This window comes from Xiphophorus maculatus, chromosome 17, assembly GCF_002775205.1.
Source record: "Xiphophorus maculatus strain JP 163 A chromosome 17, X_maculatus-5.0-male, whole genome shotgun sequence".
Classification (NCBI taxonomy): Eukaryota; Metazoa; Chordata; class Actinopteri; order Cyprinodontiformes; family Poeciliidae; genus Xiphophorus; species Xiphophorus maculatus.
In genome coordinates this window covers 19,445,490-19,463,018 of record NC_036459.1, presented here as the reverse complement: position 1 = coordinate 19,463,018, position 17,529 = coordinate 19,445,490, and the positions used below count along the sequence as shown (strand labels likewise).

Here is a 17,529-nt window from a genome sequence, read left to right as displayed (position 1 = left end):
TGTGATTATGTAGAAAAAGTTATTCCACTCTTAACACTTTATTTCTCCATTTTAGCAGGGGATGCATTTTACGGCAAGGCCTATCATTAGCCTGCGGATATCTGCATGCCCCCTCTACTTTCCTCAAATATTATCCTATTGATTTGAAACTTATACCAGCAGTTCATAGAACAAGTTTGATTATGTAGAAAAAGTTATTCCACTCTTAACACTTTATTTCTCCATTTTAACAGGGGATGCATTTTACGGCAGAGCCTAGCCTGCCAAAATATGCATGCCCCTTCTATTTTTCTCAAATATAATCCTAGTGATATGAAACTTATACCAGCAGTTCATAGAACTAGTGTGATTATGTAGAAAAAGTTATTCCACTCTTAACACTTTATTTCTCCATTTTAGCAGGGGATACATTTTACGGCAAGGCCTATCATTAGCCTGCGGATATCTGCATGCCCCCTCTACTTTCCTCAAATATTATCCTATTGATTTGAAACTTATACCAGCAGTTCATAGAACAAGTTTGATTATGTAGAAAAAGTTATTCCACTCTTAACACTTTATTTCTCCATTTTAACAGGGGATGCATTTTACGGCAGAGCCTAGCCTGCCAAAATATGCATGCCCCTTCTATTTTTCTCAAATATAATTCTATTGATATGAAACTTATACCAGTAGTTCATAGAACAAGTATGATTATGTAGAAAAAGTTATTCCACTCTTAACTCTTTATTTCTCCATTTTAGCAGGGGATACATTTTACGGCAGAGCCTATTATTAGCCTGCCAAAATATGCATGCCCCCTCTATTTTTCTCAAATATTATCCTACTAATATGAAACTTATACTAGCAATTCATAGAACAAGTGTGATTATGTAGAAAAAGTTATTTCACTCTTAACACTTTATTTCTCCATTTTAGCAGGGGATGCATTTTTTGGCAGAGCCTATTATTAGCCTGCCAAAATATGCATGCCCCCTCTATTTTCCTCAAATATTATCCTATTGATATGACATTCATACCAGTAACTAAGAGGATAAGTGTAATTATGTAGAAAAAGGTAAAATCCCTCTTGACTCTTTATTTTTTCAAGCTAGGAGGGGGATGCATTTTTTGGCAATATTGAATTTGAGCCTGCCGATATTTGCATGCCATACTTATTTTCCCCAAATATTATCCTATTGATATAAAACTCATACCAGCAGTTAAGGGAACAAATGTGATTATGTAGAAAATGTTATTTCTTTATTATCGCTATTGCAAGGATACTGACGGAAATAAATCTGACAATGCATCTTTGCTAAATGTAAAGCATGCACAAACTATTAAACCAATGTTAAACCATGGTTTAACATAAAAATTAAATCACTTTTTGTCATTAATTTCAACAAAAGAATATTCATAACAATAGGTTTCCTTAACTCACTTGGAGAGTCCCAAAAAGATGTGAAGAGGTGCTTGGAAGTAACAAGGTGAGAAAAACAAGAACAATTATTGTTTATTATAATAAAAAATGTCATAATTGGATAACTAGAATGTTAATTTAACATTTTATCCTCTCAACAAGGGCATTTATGAGAAGCAAAGGGATGAAAGTGTCAATGTGGAAATGTGAAACAGTATAACATGCCATCCAGCAAGATGTGGTTTCATGTGGTGTGTTTGCGCTTAAAGTAAGTGCTGTTTAAATATATATATATATATATATATATATATATATATATATATATATATATATATATATATATATATATATATATACTGCTCAAAAAAATTAAGGGAACACTTAAACAACACAATATAACTCCAAGTAAATCAAACTTCTGTGAAATCAAACTGTCCACTTAGGAAGCAACACTGATTGACAATCAATTTCACCTGCTGTTGTGCAAATGGAACTTTGTACAGAACAAAGTATTCAATATTTATTAATATTTCTTTCATTCAGATCTAGGATGTGTTATTTGAGTGTTCCCTTTATTTTTTTGAGCAGTGTATATATATATATATATATATATATATATATATATATATATATATATATATATATATATATATATATATATATATATATATATGCACATGGTCCTCCAGAATGGTTCGGTAGTCCTTGGCAGTGACGCGCCCATCTAGCACAAGTATGGGGCCAAGGGAATGCCATGATATGGCAGCCCAAACCATCACTGATCCACCCCCATGCTTCACTCTGGGCATGCAACAGTCTGGGTGATACGCTTCTTTGGGGCTTCTCCACACTGTAACTCTCCCGGATGTGGGGAAAACAGTAAAGGTGGACTCATCAGAGAACAATACATGTTTCATATTGTCCACAGCCCAAGATTTGCGCTTCTCGCACCATTGAAACCGACGTTTGGCATTGGCACGAGTGACCAAAGGTTTGGCTATAGCAGCCCGGCCCTGTATATTGACCCTGTGGACCTCCCGACGGACAGTTTTGGTGGAAACAGGAGAGTTGAGGTGCACATTTAATTCTGCCGTGATTTGGGCAGCCGTGGTTTTATGTTTTTATATACAGTATATGTATATATATATATATATATATATACAGTACAGACCAAAGGTTTGGACACAACTGTGTGTCCAAACTTTTGGTCTGTACTGTATATACTTGACTATGATTACTTATATTTCTTATGTAATGTAGAACATTGTCTGTTTACAAATCAATTTATATAACCTTTATGTGTACTGTTCTGTGTCTTTCCACATACATGTATATCTGTCTATGTCTGAAGATAGATAGAATTATATATCAATATATTGGTATACATGCTTGTTTACGTTTTTGATGTTGTGAAAAAAAGATTAATATGAAAGTGGTTTTCTAATAATCACATTGCCATTAATCTAATGCTATTTTGTAGGAGTAGAACTTTTAAGATGATGAACAGCTTTGGCTTAACAACTTAAACTGTGCATTTCTGCCTGAAATATAATGTAGTTTATGAATTATATTGCTTTATTACATGGTTGATTTATTTTAATGACAATGGAAAGAGTCTGAAATAAGTATAGCAAAAATGTTAAATTATTCATAAATGCCATGACCTCTATATGACAATCTAATACTTTGACAAATATTTTGTCTTTGTAATGAGTCCGCTGTTACTCTTCTTTCTTTTTTGAAAAAAATATATTTGCCTTTACAGTTTGTAGAGTGCATACTGGAAAACAAGGACCTGAACTTTCCATCAACAGCAGAAGCTGTTAATACCATGCAACTCAACATTTCTTCCACACTTCTCTCAGAATCAGGTATCTTTTGACATATTTTTTATTCAGTTCCTATGTGGGTGGGATACTATGTTGTGTGTAAAATCATGCACGCACAAAAAAATTGTGTTAGGTCAGCTATTTTATCTAATTAGAAATATTAAAATATTGAACTTTGCAGATGTGTGAAGTACAATCATGCTAGTGTTTATGTCAAATTCAATTAGTGAAGAACATTTCAATACACCTGGCCTTGATCTCTAATAAATAAATTACACATAACACAGCCCAATAACTGTTGAGGCAAAAAACATAATCAACAAACTTAAAATTGTTCTAGGATACAATTACACTTTTCTTGAGTAGCTTTAATGTAACTTAATAAGCAAAAAGGATTTGCAGTTTGTGAAAGTACAAAACTGGAATGAGATGTATTATGTGAACCATTATATTCATTACTGTGTTTTCATAAAATTAACATTTACAAAATGACAAATTTCACAAGATGTATACACATATATATGTAGACATATTAAAATTTTCTGAATGCCATTTTTATACTTTCAGTGGCTTAAGTTGGAGAAAATTATTAAAAAATTAAACACTAAGTGATGCTTTCTTTTACCATAAATCCCAGAAATACCTTAAATACATGTGTGTTTCAATTCATGAATAGACAGACACCATGTGCGCCTGCCTAATATGCCAATATGATGTACAGTTTCTATTACTTGTATTTGTTTATGAGACCAGACATTATCAAAAAGGGATGATTAGACGACTGAGATCTACACAGAGGATTATTGTTCCACTTTCAAAAGAACACTAACAAATGGAATTATTTAAAAGAAAAAAAAAAAACGCAAAAAAATACCATTAAGATGATTTTATAACATTGATTTAAAGATGCGGTTTGTTTTTCTGTAGAGTCAGTGGAGACTCTACAGACTCTGCAGACACTGTGGCAGTGAGGACACAGAAGATCACATGTGGGTAAGGCAACAATGTAATGCAGTGAAAAATCAATTCAAGCAAACCATATACCATCCTTAAAATAGTTGCAAAGTATGTAGATATACAAAAATAAATCATAATAAAATAAATAAACACCCAAGGCAGGTAAGTGGGAAGTAGCTTAAGTTTTTTTTTAAGTACAGTCGTAAAACATTAAACACAGTTGCTTGTGGTCCTAGAATTTTTTTACCTCCATACATGTCAGGAACATGGTGTCATCTCCTCAAATAAAGTTCTACCAATCATATATTGATAATTAAGAAGAAACTTTATGTTGACAAAACCCAATATCACCTTCAGTAAACAGATAAGAAACTAATAAAAACATTCTTTATGTTGTTATTTGACCATTTTGTATTATTTATTTACAGATCACATGTGACAGATGCAACTGGTGGTACCACCAAGGCTGCATTAAGGTCCCACAAACCGACACAGACTACTGCTGTGCAATGTGTTTATAGATTTTATGTTTGTACCAATCTAATTCGTTAATCACTGCAGTTCAGTGGATTTTCAGTTTAAACATGTGACATAATTTTTGTTGACTTAATTGGTTTTCCAAAAATTTTTGTTATGAATATTCTTTTGTTGAAATTAATGAAAAAAAGTGATTTAATTTTTATGTTAAACCAAAATAAAAATGGTTTGTGCATGCTTTACATTTAGCAAAGATGCATTGTCAGATTTATTTCCTTCAGTATCCTTGCAATAGCGATAATAAAGAAATAATATTTTCTACATAATCACAATTGTTCCCTTAACTGCAGGTATGAGTTTTATATCAATAGGATGATATTTGGGGAAAATAGGTAAGGCATGCAAATATCGACAGGCTCAAATTCAATATTGCCAAAAAATGCATCCCCCTCCTAGCTTGAAAAAATAAAGAGTCAAGAGGAATTTTACCTTTTTCTACATAATTACACTTATCCTCTTAACTACTGGTATGAATGTCATATCAATAGGATGACATTTGAGAAAAATAGAGGGGGCATGCATATGTTGGCAGGCTAATAATAGGCTCTGCCAAAAAATGCATCCCCTGCTAAAATGGAGAAATAAAGAGTTAAGAGTGAAATAACTTTTTCTACATAATCACACGTGTTCTATGAACTGCTGGTATAAGTTTCATATCAATAGGATAATATTTGAGGAAAATAGAGGGGGCATGCAGATATCGGCAGGCTAATAATAGGCTCTGCAAAAAATGCATCCCCTGCTAAAATGGAGAAATAAAGAGTTTTGAGTGAAATAACTTTTTCTACATAATCACACTTGTTCTATGAACTGCTGGTATAAGTTTCATATCAATAGGATAATATTTGAGAAAAATAGAGGGGGCATGCATATGTTGGCAGGCTAATAATAGGCTTTGCCAAAAAATGCATCCCCTGATAAAATGGAGAAATAAAGAGTTATTTTTTTCTACATAATCACACTTGTTCTATGAACTACTGGTATAAGTTTCATATCAATAGAATTATATTTGAGAAAAATAGAGGGGGCATGCATATTTTGGCAGGCTAATAATAGGCTCTGCAAAAAATGCATCCCCTGCTAAAATGGAGAAATAAAGTGTTAAGAGTGGAATAACTTTTTCTACATAATCACACTTGTTCTATGAACTACTGGTATAAGTTTCATATCAATAGAATTATATTTGAGAAAAATAGAAGGGGCATGCATATTTTGGCAGGCTAATAATAGGCTCTGCCGTAAAATGCATCCCCTGCTAAAATGGAGAAATAAAGTGTTAAGAGTGGAATAACTTTTTCTACATAATCACACTTGTTCTATGAACTACTGGTATAAGTTTCATATCAATAGAATTATATTTGAGAAAAATAGAAGGGGCATGCATATTTTGGCAGGCTAATAATAGGCTCTGCCGTAAAATGCATCCCCTGCTAAAATGGAGAAATAAAGTGTTAAGAGTGGAATAACTTTTTCTTCATAATCACACTTGTTCTATGAACTGCTGGTATAAGTTTCAAATCAATAGGATAATATTTGAGGAAAATAGAGGGGGCATGCAGATATCGGCAGGCTAATGATAGGCCTTGCCGTAAAATGCATCCCCTGCTAAAATGGAGAAATAAAGTGTTAAGAGTGGAATAACTTTTTCTACATAATCACACTTGTTCTATGAACTACTGGTATAAGTTTCATATCAATAGGATTATATTTGAGAAAAATAGAAGGGGCATGCATATTTTGGCAGGCTAATAATAGGCTCTGCAAAAAATGCATCCCCTGGTAAAATGGAGAAATAAAGAGTTTTGAGTGAAATAACTTTTTCTACATAATCACACTTGTTTTATGAACTGCTGGTATAAGTTTCATATCAATAGGATAATATTTGAGATAAATAGAGGGGGCATGCATATGTTGGCAGGCTAATAATAGGCTTTGCCAAAAAATCCATCCCCCGCTAAAATGGAGAAATAAAGAGTTAAGAGTGGAATAACTTTTTCTACATAATCAAACTTGTTCTATGAACTACTGGTATAAGTTTCATATAAATAGGATTATATTCGAGAAAAATAGAGGGGCATGCATATTTTGGCAGGCTAATAATAGGCTCTGCCGTAAAATGCACCCCCTGCTAAAATGGAGAAATAAAGTGTTAAGAGTGGAATAACTTTTTCTACATAATCACACTTGTTCTATGAACTACTGGTATAAGTTTCATATCAATAGAATTATATTTGAGAAAAATAGAAGGGGCATGCATATTTTGGCAGGCTAATAATAGGCTCTGCCGTAAAATGCATCCCCTGCTAAAATTGAGAAATAAAGTGTTAAGAGTGGAATAACTTTTTCTACATAATCAAAATTGTTCTATGAACTACTTGTATAAGTTTCATATCAATAGGATTATATTTGAGAAAAATAGAAGGGGCATGCATATTTTGGCAGGCTAATAATAGGCTCTGCCGTAAAATGCATCCCCTGCTAAAATGGAGAAATAAAGTGTTAAGAGTGGAATAACTTTTTCTACATAATCACACTTGTTCTATGAATTGCTGGTATAAGTTTTATATCAGTAGGATAATATTCGAGAAATATAGAGGGGGCATGCATATTTTGGCAGGCTAATAATAGGCTCTGCCAAAAAATGCATCCCCTGCTAAAATGTAGAAATAAAGAGTTAAGAGTGAAATAACTTTTTCTACATAATCACACGTGTTCTATGAACTGCTGGTATAAGTTTCGTATCAATAGGATAATATTTGAGGAAAATAGAGGGGGCATGCAGATATCGGCAGGCTAATGATAGGCCGTGCCGTAAAATGCATCCCCTGCTAAAATGGAGAAATAAAGTGTTAAGAGTGGAATAACTTTTTCTACATAATCACACTTGTTCTATGAACTACTGGTATAAGTTTCATATCAATAGGATTATATTTGAGAAAAATAGAAGGGGCATGCATATTTTGGCAGGCTAATAATAGGCTCTGCAAAAAATGCATCCCCTGCTAAAATGGAGAAATAAAGAGTTTTGAGTGAAATAACGTTTTCTACATAATCACACTTGTTCTATGAACTGCTGGTATAAGTTTCATATCAATAGGATAATATTTGAGAAAAATAGAGGGGGCATGCATATGTTGGCAGGCTAATAATAGGCTTTGCCAAAAAATGCATCCCCTGCTAAAATGGAGAAATAAAGTGTTAAGAGTGGAATAACTTTTTCTACATAATCACACTTGTTCTATGAATTGCTGGTATAAGTGTCATATCAGTAGGATAATATTTGAGATAAATAGAGGGGGCATGCATATTTTGGCAGGCTAATAATAGGCTCTGCTGTAAAATGCATCCCCTGCTAAAATGGAGAAATAAAGAGTTATGAGTGGAATAACTTTTTCTACATAATCACACTTTTTCTATGAACTACTGTTATAAGTTTCATATCAATAGGATTATATTTGAGAAAAATAGAGGGGGCATGCATATTTTGGCAGGCTAATAATAGGCTCTGCCAAAAAATGCATCCCCTGCTAAAATGGAGAAATAAAGAGTTATGAGTGGAATAACTTTTTCTACATGATCACATTTGTTCCCTTAACTACTGAAATTAGTTTTATATCAATAGGATAATATTTGGGAACAATAGAGGGGGCGTGCAGATATCGGCAGGCTAATAATAGGCTCTGCCGTAAAATGCATCCCCTGCTAAAATGGAGAAATAAAGTGTTAAGAGTGGAATAACTTTTTCTACATAATCAAACTTGTTCTATGAACTACTGGTATAAGTTTCATATCAATAGGATTATATTTGAGAAAAATAGAGGGGGCATGCATATTTTGGCAGGCTAATAATAGGCTTTGCCCTAAAATGCATCCCCTGCTAAAATGGAGAAATAAAGAATTAAGAGGGATTTTACCTTTTCTACGTAATGACACTTGTTCTCTCTGAGCTAATTCTGTAAGTTTCATATCAACAGGACAATAGACATGGGATACAAATATTGGCTGGCTCAGAAATTAAAATGCATCCCCCCTACATTATTAGACTAGACAGTAAAGGATGATATAAAATATTCTACACAACGGGCTTCTGTTTTGTAATGCTTTAAGCCATTGTGTTAAAAGAAAAATCGGGGAATTTCAAACCATCTGCGGAGAACATTTTCATCAGACGCTGACTGAAAAACGTTCGACTCAGATGTTTCAATAAAGCTATAAAAACCGTATTTATTTCGATTAATCTGCGAAATAAAACCCACCGTTTTATGTCTTACATGATTAAGAAACGTGATAATGTTACGAATATCTTCAAAAATGTCCTCTTCGGTCATATTTCAGTCCGTTTTCTCATCAATATGCGAGAGTTTAGAGCGATGCGCGCTCCCGCGACAGGGCATGCAATTTTCGGCAGGCATGCATTTCTCGGCATAACACCTGTCCGCGGTAATAAACCAGACACACATTCAGCCACTTCTATCTTGGATTTTCTTTGTGACCCAAATCCTGCTCCCTCCTACACCTGAGCGGGTCCGTGGAAAAGATACCAAGCTTTCCAGATGGGTTCCAGAAATTAGAGCTCAGTGTGTGTGCGCGCGCGCGGGCGAGTGTGTGTGTGTGGGCGCGCGCGCGCGTGTGTGTGTTTGGTTGGCTGCAGCCAGGTCTCCTCACCTGGCTTCAGGAAGACGTCCCATCTTCCCAATCCAGGCAAGACTCACAGAATATTGTGGTCTTGTCTCTTGGAGATGTAGAAGAAGCTCTTTTTCAAATCCTCACCCAGAAACCAACACGGCAGACCGAAGCCCCAGACATCAGAATCCCCAAGTGGGAGTTGAACATTGTTCTAAAAAATCTATTTTTCTTATTTTTAGATTGCTCATTCAATATTCCAACAATATATTTATAGTAGAAAGAGAGAAAATGTGTCCTTCATCTTTGCTTAATAAATAACAACATGGTGAACAGTGTTTAATTTACCTTTTGACGTTATATTTGAATGAGTTTAGAACATTAAAAAGGTCAGAACCTTCATGTGGAAGCACTGTCTGAATGTCACTAATATTCTGGTCCTTCTGTCTCTTCATGTAGGAACCAGTCTGCTGCAGGAAGTTGTGTTTCTAGTGAGTCAGGGAGCAGACCCTGATGAGATTGGCCTTATGAACATCGATGAGCAGCTACCTGTCATAGAATACCCTCAGCCTGGGCTGGATGTCATACAGGTACAACTAACATCTGATCAGCATTCAATGAGAACCTTTTTAATGTTATAATAGTTGTATGCTTAGATCAATCTTTGTTGGACTTCATGTGAGGGAACTTGTCACCTAGAGCTGCAAGAACGGTAGAAAGCCTGCAATACTCGGCATCCAGAAATCAGTAAAGGATGAGTAGATGCAGCGCCAGAACCCACAGCAGACATGAGGCATCACCAGAGCAGCCATATGAGGCACAGAGGCAGGGCATCAGTGAAGCACAAGAGCAGCGGTCTGCAGGACAGAGAGGCTCAGGACGAGACATAGAGCATAAATCCAGGATTCTTAACATATGTTATGCTATTATTATTGCAATGACATTATTATTTTTTTTAAATTAAAAGTAATAAAGGAAGGTCATGAAAGTTCTGGAGAGACTCCTGTTGGCTCACCTGAATAAGCAGACAAGTTCATATCAGGACTCCTGCAGTTTGCTTATCACCATGGAGTTGGAGTTCAAGATGTCGTCATACGGTTTTGCGACAAACCCACTGTCATCTGGTCAAAGCAGGCAACACTGTGAGGATCACGTTCTTTGATTTCTCCAGGGAATTTAACACAATTCAGCCTGATCTGCTTTGTCAGAAACTCCCGAAGACACAGATGGAGGTGGAGGCCTCAACAATCACCTGGCTGGATCTATAACTACCTGACAGACAGACCACAGTTTGTGAGACTGAAGGACTGTGTGTCTAACCAGGTGGTCAGTAGCACTGTGCCCTGTGGTACAGTGCACCACAGGGCACTGTACTTTCACCGTTCTTTTCACTCTGTACATTTGAGACTTCCAACACAAGTCCGACTTCTGTCATCTACAGAAATACTCAGATGACTCTGCAGTTGTCGGGTGAAACAGAAATGGACAAGAAGCAGAGTACAGAGATCTGCTGGACCACTTTGTGTCATGATGGGAGCAATAATCTCATTTTTAATGTGAACAAAACAAAGGAGATGATAGTAGAGTTCAGAAGAAACAGTGTTTGATCAAACCCTGTTTCCATCATGGGAGAAGACATACATGTGTATGTCCACATGTCCATACCTTGATGTATGGACATATATCGAGGTATGTCCAGATGAACATATCTTGATGTTCATCTGGACAACGGACTGCACTGGAGACACAATAGTGAAGCAACCTGACCATCTTCTTCATGAGACTATCTTGGAAAAACAGTGTCTTCAATCAGAGGCTTCTTCAGATTCAGATTGCAGAATCTGAAGATTGCTACAGGAGATCTTTCCTGCCAACAGCCATCACCATCTACTATAACTCTTTGAAGAATTTGAATTAATATGAGTAACAAGTTTTTTTTGTAACAAATGGATCTGTAAATTATTGAACTGTCATGAGGTGTGTTTTTCAGTTCCTCGTTGTTCCTGATGCCTGCCACCTGGGCATAATTGTCGCAGCTGTGTGATTGTTTGTGATTGTGTTGATCCCCAGTGTATTTGAGTTTACTGGTTTACCTGAGTCTTTGTGGGATCATTGTCTGAACTCTACTCGCTGCTCTCTCAGTGAGTCTTTCCGAGTACATTGGATTGGTACCAGTATTTTTTCGTATTAAAGAGGTTTTTCTTTTGAAAACGGATCTGAGTTCTGGTTTACCTGCTTTCACCAATGTCGCCTTGTGACATGATCTAAAACATAAAAACTGTTTTGGAGATTTGGTGTATAAAAATAAAAGGCAGAGAAGTTTCCAATTTTTAGGGTAATTTATTTCTCTTTTTTTGCAGAAAAATAGTTTAATCTGTTCTCAGCAACATGAACAGGGTTTAGGTCAGTCTCCTACTTAATGTGAGAAACAATAAAAATAAAAGCTTGACAATGAAAGTTAAGTAGTCTGTATTGTATGTAGCAGTTTCTAAGTTTGTACCATTCCTGGTTTGAAGTTGGAGGGCCAAAAAATAATTCCAATGGCCTGTATTGGCTCCAGGAACCTATATTGGGCACCCCACATTAACCAACAACAAAACTTTGCAAACCTTAAGACATTTTAATGCTTGATTCTAGATTGCTGAAGTGATTGTTTCTGTTCTTCTACAGGAGCTGACCTCTCCTCGCTTGATAAAAAGCCATCTACCCTACCGATTTCTCCCTACAGCTATGCACAACGGAGAGGCCAAGGTCAGTACATGTCAGGCCATGTGTGATTTGGTATCTCAAAGATGTTAGTTGAATAATTTGGTCTTCTGCTATCATCAGAATATGCCTTGAGCTTATGAGATTTTAGAGTATGACTGCCTCAGGACTTTGATCTTCCAATGAATATTGGATCTTGTACTTTTCCCATCAATATGACTGGGCCCAGCTGCATTATCCTACAGATGTTTAGTTTAATACACTGTAAAAACTGATAAGTTAGTGGAACTCAAATAATTTGAGGAAACCATTTTAAGGGGGGAGTCTAAAATGACGATAACCTGACATTAAAAATAACATTTGCAAACTGGTTAATTTATTGCACGTCAGCTGCTGTTCACATTGGGCTTTTACTATTTAACCTGGTTGACATGAACCAGAGGGCTGTTTGACAAAAGTAGGATTAAGAAATCCAGGATAAGAGACAAAGCCAGGCTTCACATAGTATCAGTTCATCCTGACTATCAGTTTCATAAAGACCAAACCAGGGTGAGGAGGTGCAGCTATGTGGAGCCAGGCTGAATTCAGGTGAATGCGCGTCCACAGATTTCTTCAACAGACCAATGAAATCGATCACAGATTCACTGATGTTATTCCGATGCTAGATAGACTGCATAAGCCATACCTCACACCAAACATCTTTAGATGGAGGATTATGAGGAACTCAAGCACATAATACTAAAGAAAGGAATGCTGCTACAATAGCAAACAACTAAATACGTAATTAGCCCAAAATATACATTTCCAACTAAAAAACTCAAACATCAAAGTCATAACTGTCATTTAATCATTACTTAAAGCGGACATATTATGCTTTTACATATATGTCAAACTCATATGTTGTTGAGTTACCACAACATTTAATTTCCCTTTAGGATCAATATTTTGAATTTGAATTTTCACATGTAAATCATTCTCTTATGGTCTATATAAAGTAGGACCATAACACTGCAATGTGACTGTAATAATTTGGTCTGACTTCCTCCTTATTGCAGCTCCAGACTCCTCATTTACCTGTTCTGAAGCTTTTTAGAGGAACTGGTTTTGTTGTGGTCTTTTTAAACATGAATGAGACATTCCACGCTCCACCCCCTTCAGGGTGCAGGGCGTTCCACCCCATTTGGCCATTTTTATAGTCTGATAACAGCGATACAACTATCTACCAGCAGAAAAGCTTTTTATTCTAAATTTTATTAAAGATGTGAACAGAAAACTAGTCCATCCAACCTTCCATGTTGGAGACAGAGCATGATCCAGAGCAGGACACTGAAGACGGCCAACCTGCAGAGCCATGTATTAAAATGAATTCATCACAGTGGAGTTATTACTGTATTTACAAACTCTCCATTCATACCAACTTCCCACAAAATGAAGTGTAGTTTAACTATAGTGTCATGCACCTATTAAAATATTAATGCGACCACAATTTGAATGAAGTAAACAAAACCTTGACATAATTAAGGAGTTAGATAATGGGAGCGTCAAGAACATCACTGGATCCTTTTGCACATGTTCCCCAAGCCAAAAATAGCAAAGCCAAATAATTATAATACAAAATACAGTATTGTATTTCGTATACAAAATAATACGAAATACAATACTGTTTTATCCTCAAGAAGCTAAAAGCTAGCACACAGCGCTTAACAGAAGCAGAAGGCTCAATGCTACTATCAAACCAAGGACGTCATTATAAGCTTTGCTGTAATTTTAGTGTATTTTAGTGTGTTGGTTATGTCTAACCAACCTCTATGTTTGAATGATTGTTCTATCAATAACTATTTTTTCTTAACAACAAACACTTTGTTTGTTTATAACACAATATAAAATATTGTCTATCACTGCAGCGGCCATCCCACCCCATGAGGGCCGTGACGGGTGTTCCTTATTTTAATTTCTGAAAGGCGGCTACCTTAGACATTATAAACTTTACACAAAGAGTTAATGGCAGAGGTAATTAAAATCAATCAATAAAAATATCCTATCTGAATATCATCTCATGGACACTGAACTAAATGAGTCTTTCTGACCGAGAGCTGACAGGGTGTTGAGGAGTTATGGACTGGACACTTTGGAGCATCTGGTTCAGAAGTGCATTCCAAACCTTTTGCTGAAATGGTGCCACTAATTCCAGTCTCCAGTACATCCAGAACAGAAAAAAAATAATAAAGAGAATGCAATGCTGTGTTAATATATATGTAGTCTAAACAGAAGAGCCCAGTTTATCTTGAGGAAATAAATAAAAGTGCAGAAGTTACTTTAACATGCTCAATCTGCTGCACAACTAATGCGGTGCGAAGAATTAAACTTAACTCATCCTGCGGTTTTAACAAATAGACATTACCATCCCATGCCCAGAAGAAGAGCGACGTTCAGGAATAGCCGATAATAATATGATTTTATTTTGACGAGTAAAAATAGTATATGACCCTTTTTTTAATGCTGTCTGTCAATATAACAGACAACAAAAAAGTCTAGCGCAACCTCTGACACAAATCCTTACATCATGCTTGGGGATGATGTAAAGATTTGTGTGCGTTAATACATCCTAGAACTGAACATTTTGACTTGTCTATTTGCAACTTTGCGTTCACATAAACTTGGACTGCAAAACAACAAAACCTGGCGAATTCACAGGACTGATTAGCAGGAAGTCATGACCGTGTTTAGCACCGTTATTTTTCATAGACAAGAAAAATGTTATAGGCAATAGAGAGAAATGAACAGACTGAAAATAATAACCCAAAAATACATTAATTTTTTTTCACTCAAAGGACAGACTAAAAAAGGGTATTTTGCATAATATATCCCCTGTAAAATGCTCCAAATCTTGTGCTACACTTAAAAAAACTGTGCTCTTACTTAAAAAATGTATTTCTGAGTTATTTAATTGATAGAAACGAGTGACCACAACTTTTCATAAATTTAAGTTACTTCAATTATTTGTGTTAAGTTAGGGTTTACAGAATCACAACAAACCAATTCTTGGTAATGAAATAAGATTGTTAATGTCCCCGGCCCTGGGCCCCTCAGGTTATCTACATGGCCAGGAACCCCAAAGACCTGGTGGTGTCCTACTATCAGTTCCACCGCTCTCTCAGGACCATGAGCTACCGTGGAACTTTTCAGGAATTCTGTCGGCGCTTCATGAATGATAAATGTAAGAGTCTTTCAATCTCAAAATGATTAATTAATATGACTTTCTTTATGCTTTGCTTCATCTAGATTTTTAGCATGCTCTAACTCTGCCAATGTTTTATTTATTTCATCCGGCAGTAGCTTATGGTTCCTGGTTTGAACATGTTCAGGAATTTTGGGAGCATCGTTTGGACTCCAATGTCCTCTTCCTGAAATATGAAGACATGTTCAAGGTAATATTTTGTCTTCTCCATTTACTCATCATGAAGTTGTCACATCATGACAACTTCAGGATGAACTATAATACCAAAGCAAACAAAAAAATCTATCAAGTTTGAGCCCATTTAAGCTGACAAAAAACAAGCAAACCAAATTACACCAACTTACCTCCCTAAATAAATAGGAGAAAAATGAATATGAAAAGAAGAGGCAGTTCACCCTTACCAAGCACCATCCAACAGTTCAGCAGAACTAGCAGAAGTCATGTGACTGGTTAGGATGAGAGGAGGAGGGATGAAGAACAGTTTGCCTTAGCTCCCTATAGTCACTTTCCCCAGGCCACCAATCCATCTTCTCCAAGTCATCAACATCCTCCAATCAACTGCAGGGGACTGCACAATCAAATTTACATTTGACCACACCCCTCCCTTTAAAACACCAGTCATAACTCCTTTCAATGCTGAGCATTCTCATGCTGTTTATATTTGTGTTTGAACAGAAGAATGTAAAACCTTCAGGTATCTGAAAATTGTACCAAAGGATGATTTGTGGAGGTCCATATTATCTTCCTGATATCTTTTGTTTTTTCATGATGTCACACAAGGAAGCAGTGTGTTTAAAATACACCAACAGGTGCATTTTCATTCTGGTCTCTTAACAAATAGGAATCATTTAGTAATCCTAACTGAGCTCATACAAGCATAGTTTTGTTTTGACTGCGAGAAAAATGTATATTTTTATAGAATGTATTTAAACCTTCCAGTTCCAATTGTTAATGTAGAAATGAAAACAGCACCTACTATGACTAGATTTCATCATGGCTTCAGTCATGGCTTTTAATATTTTCTGTTCAGTTTCTACTTCCTGCATTCTTTCATTCAGCACATGGAGATTGAGCATGGGAAACTGGAGATGTTTTTTTGGTTGTTGCAAATTTAACCTCATGATCACCTCTTTTGTTGGCTGAAGTATTTAAGCAAAAACAAAGATTTGAAAAATCATAAGAAAAAGTTAACTGGTCAAAAAATACAGATGCTGGATAGGAAAGAGGGTAGAGAAAGGACAGGAAGACATGCAGTGAAAAGGTCCAGGACCGGGAGTCAGAGGCTGGACTCAGCAGACTGAACATTTCTATTGATTTATCTGTCTCATATTCTGGATCTACATTTACTTTAATCATCTTTACTTGTTGTTGTGCTATGTTATAGACAGCTTGTCCAAGAGTCCAGATTCTGAAGGATCAAAATTTTCCCATTTGCTTTCCCAAACGTCATTTTACTCCATTTTGTCTGATCAATTTTAGGAGGTTTACAGCCACAAATATTCTCTCCTCTCCAGATGTTTTCAAAGATTAAAGATTTTGTTGATTTGAAGGGAAATGATTGAAATCAAGCTGATACAAATGTTTCAGTTTTTTAAAAATGTTATAAAGCAGAAATGATTTATGCAAAATATGTGAATATGGATGTGCTGTAGTGGCGCAGGGGTTAAGCACGACCCACATATGGAGGCATTAGTCCTCGACGCGGCTGTCGCAGGTTCGATTCCAGGCCTGGTGACCTTTGCCGCATGTTTTCCCCTTCTTTCATTACCCACTTTCCTGTCAATTAACTATCAAATAAAGGCCACTAGAGCCAATAATATATATATATATATATATATATATATATATATATATATATATATATATATATAAATATATATATATATATATATATATATATATATATATATAACAAAAAATTTGAATATAATAATAATAATCAGCCATGTGGGCTTAAATTAACTATTGCAGGTACTCAGCGGGTAAACAGACCTGTAATCTATTTGATTTTTGTTTGTGCTGTTGATTGGAGAAATTGGTAACTTACTTGATTATAATAAATTTCATTAAATGAAAAAAAGAATATATACACTGCTCAAAAAAATAAAGGGAACACTTAAACAACACAATATCACTCCAAGTAAATCAAACTTCTGTGAAATCAAACTGTCCACTTAGGAAGCAACACTGATTGACAATCAATTTCACCTGCTGTTGTGCAAATGGAATAGACAACA

At 35.6% G+C, this 17,529-nt stretch overlaps 1 protein-coding gene across 4 annotated transcripts in view; it reads left to right on the top strand.

Moving 5' to 3' along the window:
- sult4a1 (sulfotransferase family 4A member 1) overlaps nucleotides 1–17,529 on the top strand; it is a 63,557-nt gene that overhangs the window by 40,096 nt on the left and 5,932 nt on the right. For all 4 annotated transcript variants that reach the window (XR_002754277.1, XM_023350519.1, XM_023350520.1 and 1 more), the window contains 4 exons: nucleotides 9,808–9,938; nucleotides 12,019–12,099; nucleotides 15,145–15,271; nucleotides 15,388–15,482. Coding sequence is in view for 3 of the 4 variants with exons in the window: in XM_023350519.1 (XP_023206287.1) it covers nucleotides 9,808–9,938; nucleotides 12,019–12,099; nucleotides 15,145–15,271; nucleotides 15,388–15,482 (434 nt within the window). In the remaining variant the exon portion in view is untranslated. The remainder of the gene's footprint in view (nucleotides 1–9,807; nucleotides 9,939–12,018; nucleotides 12,100–15,144; nucleotides 15,272–15,387; nucleotides 15,483–17,529) is intronic.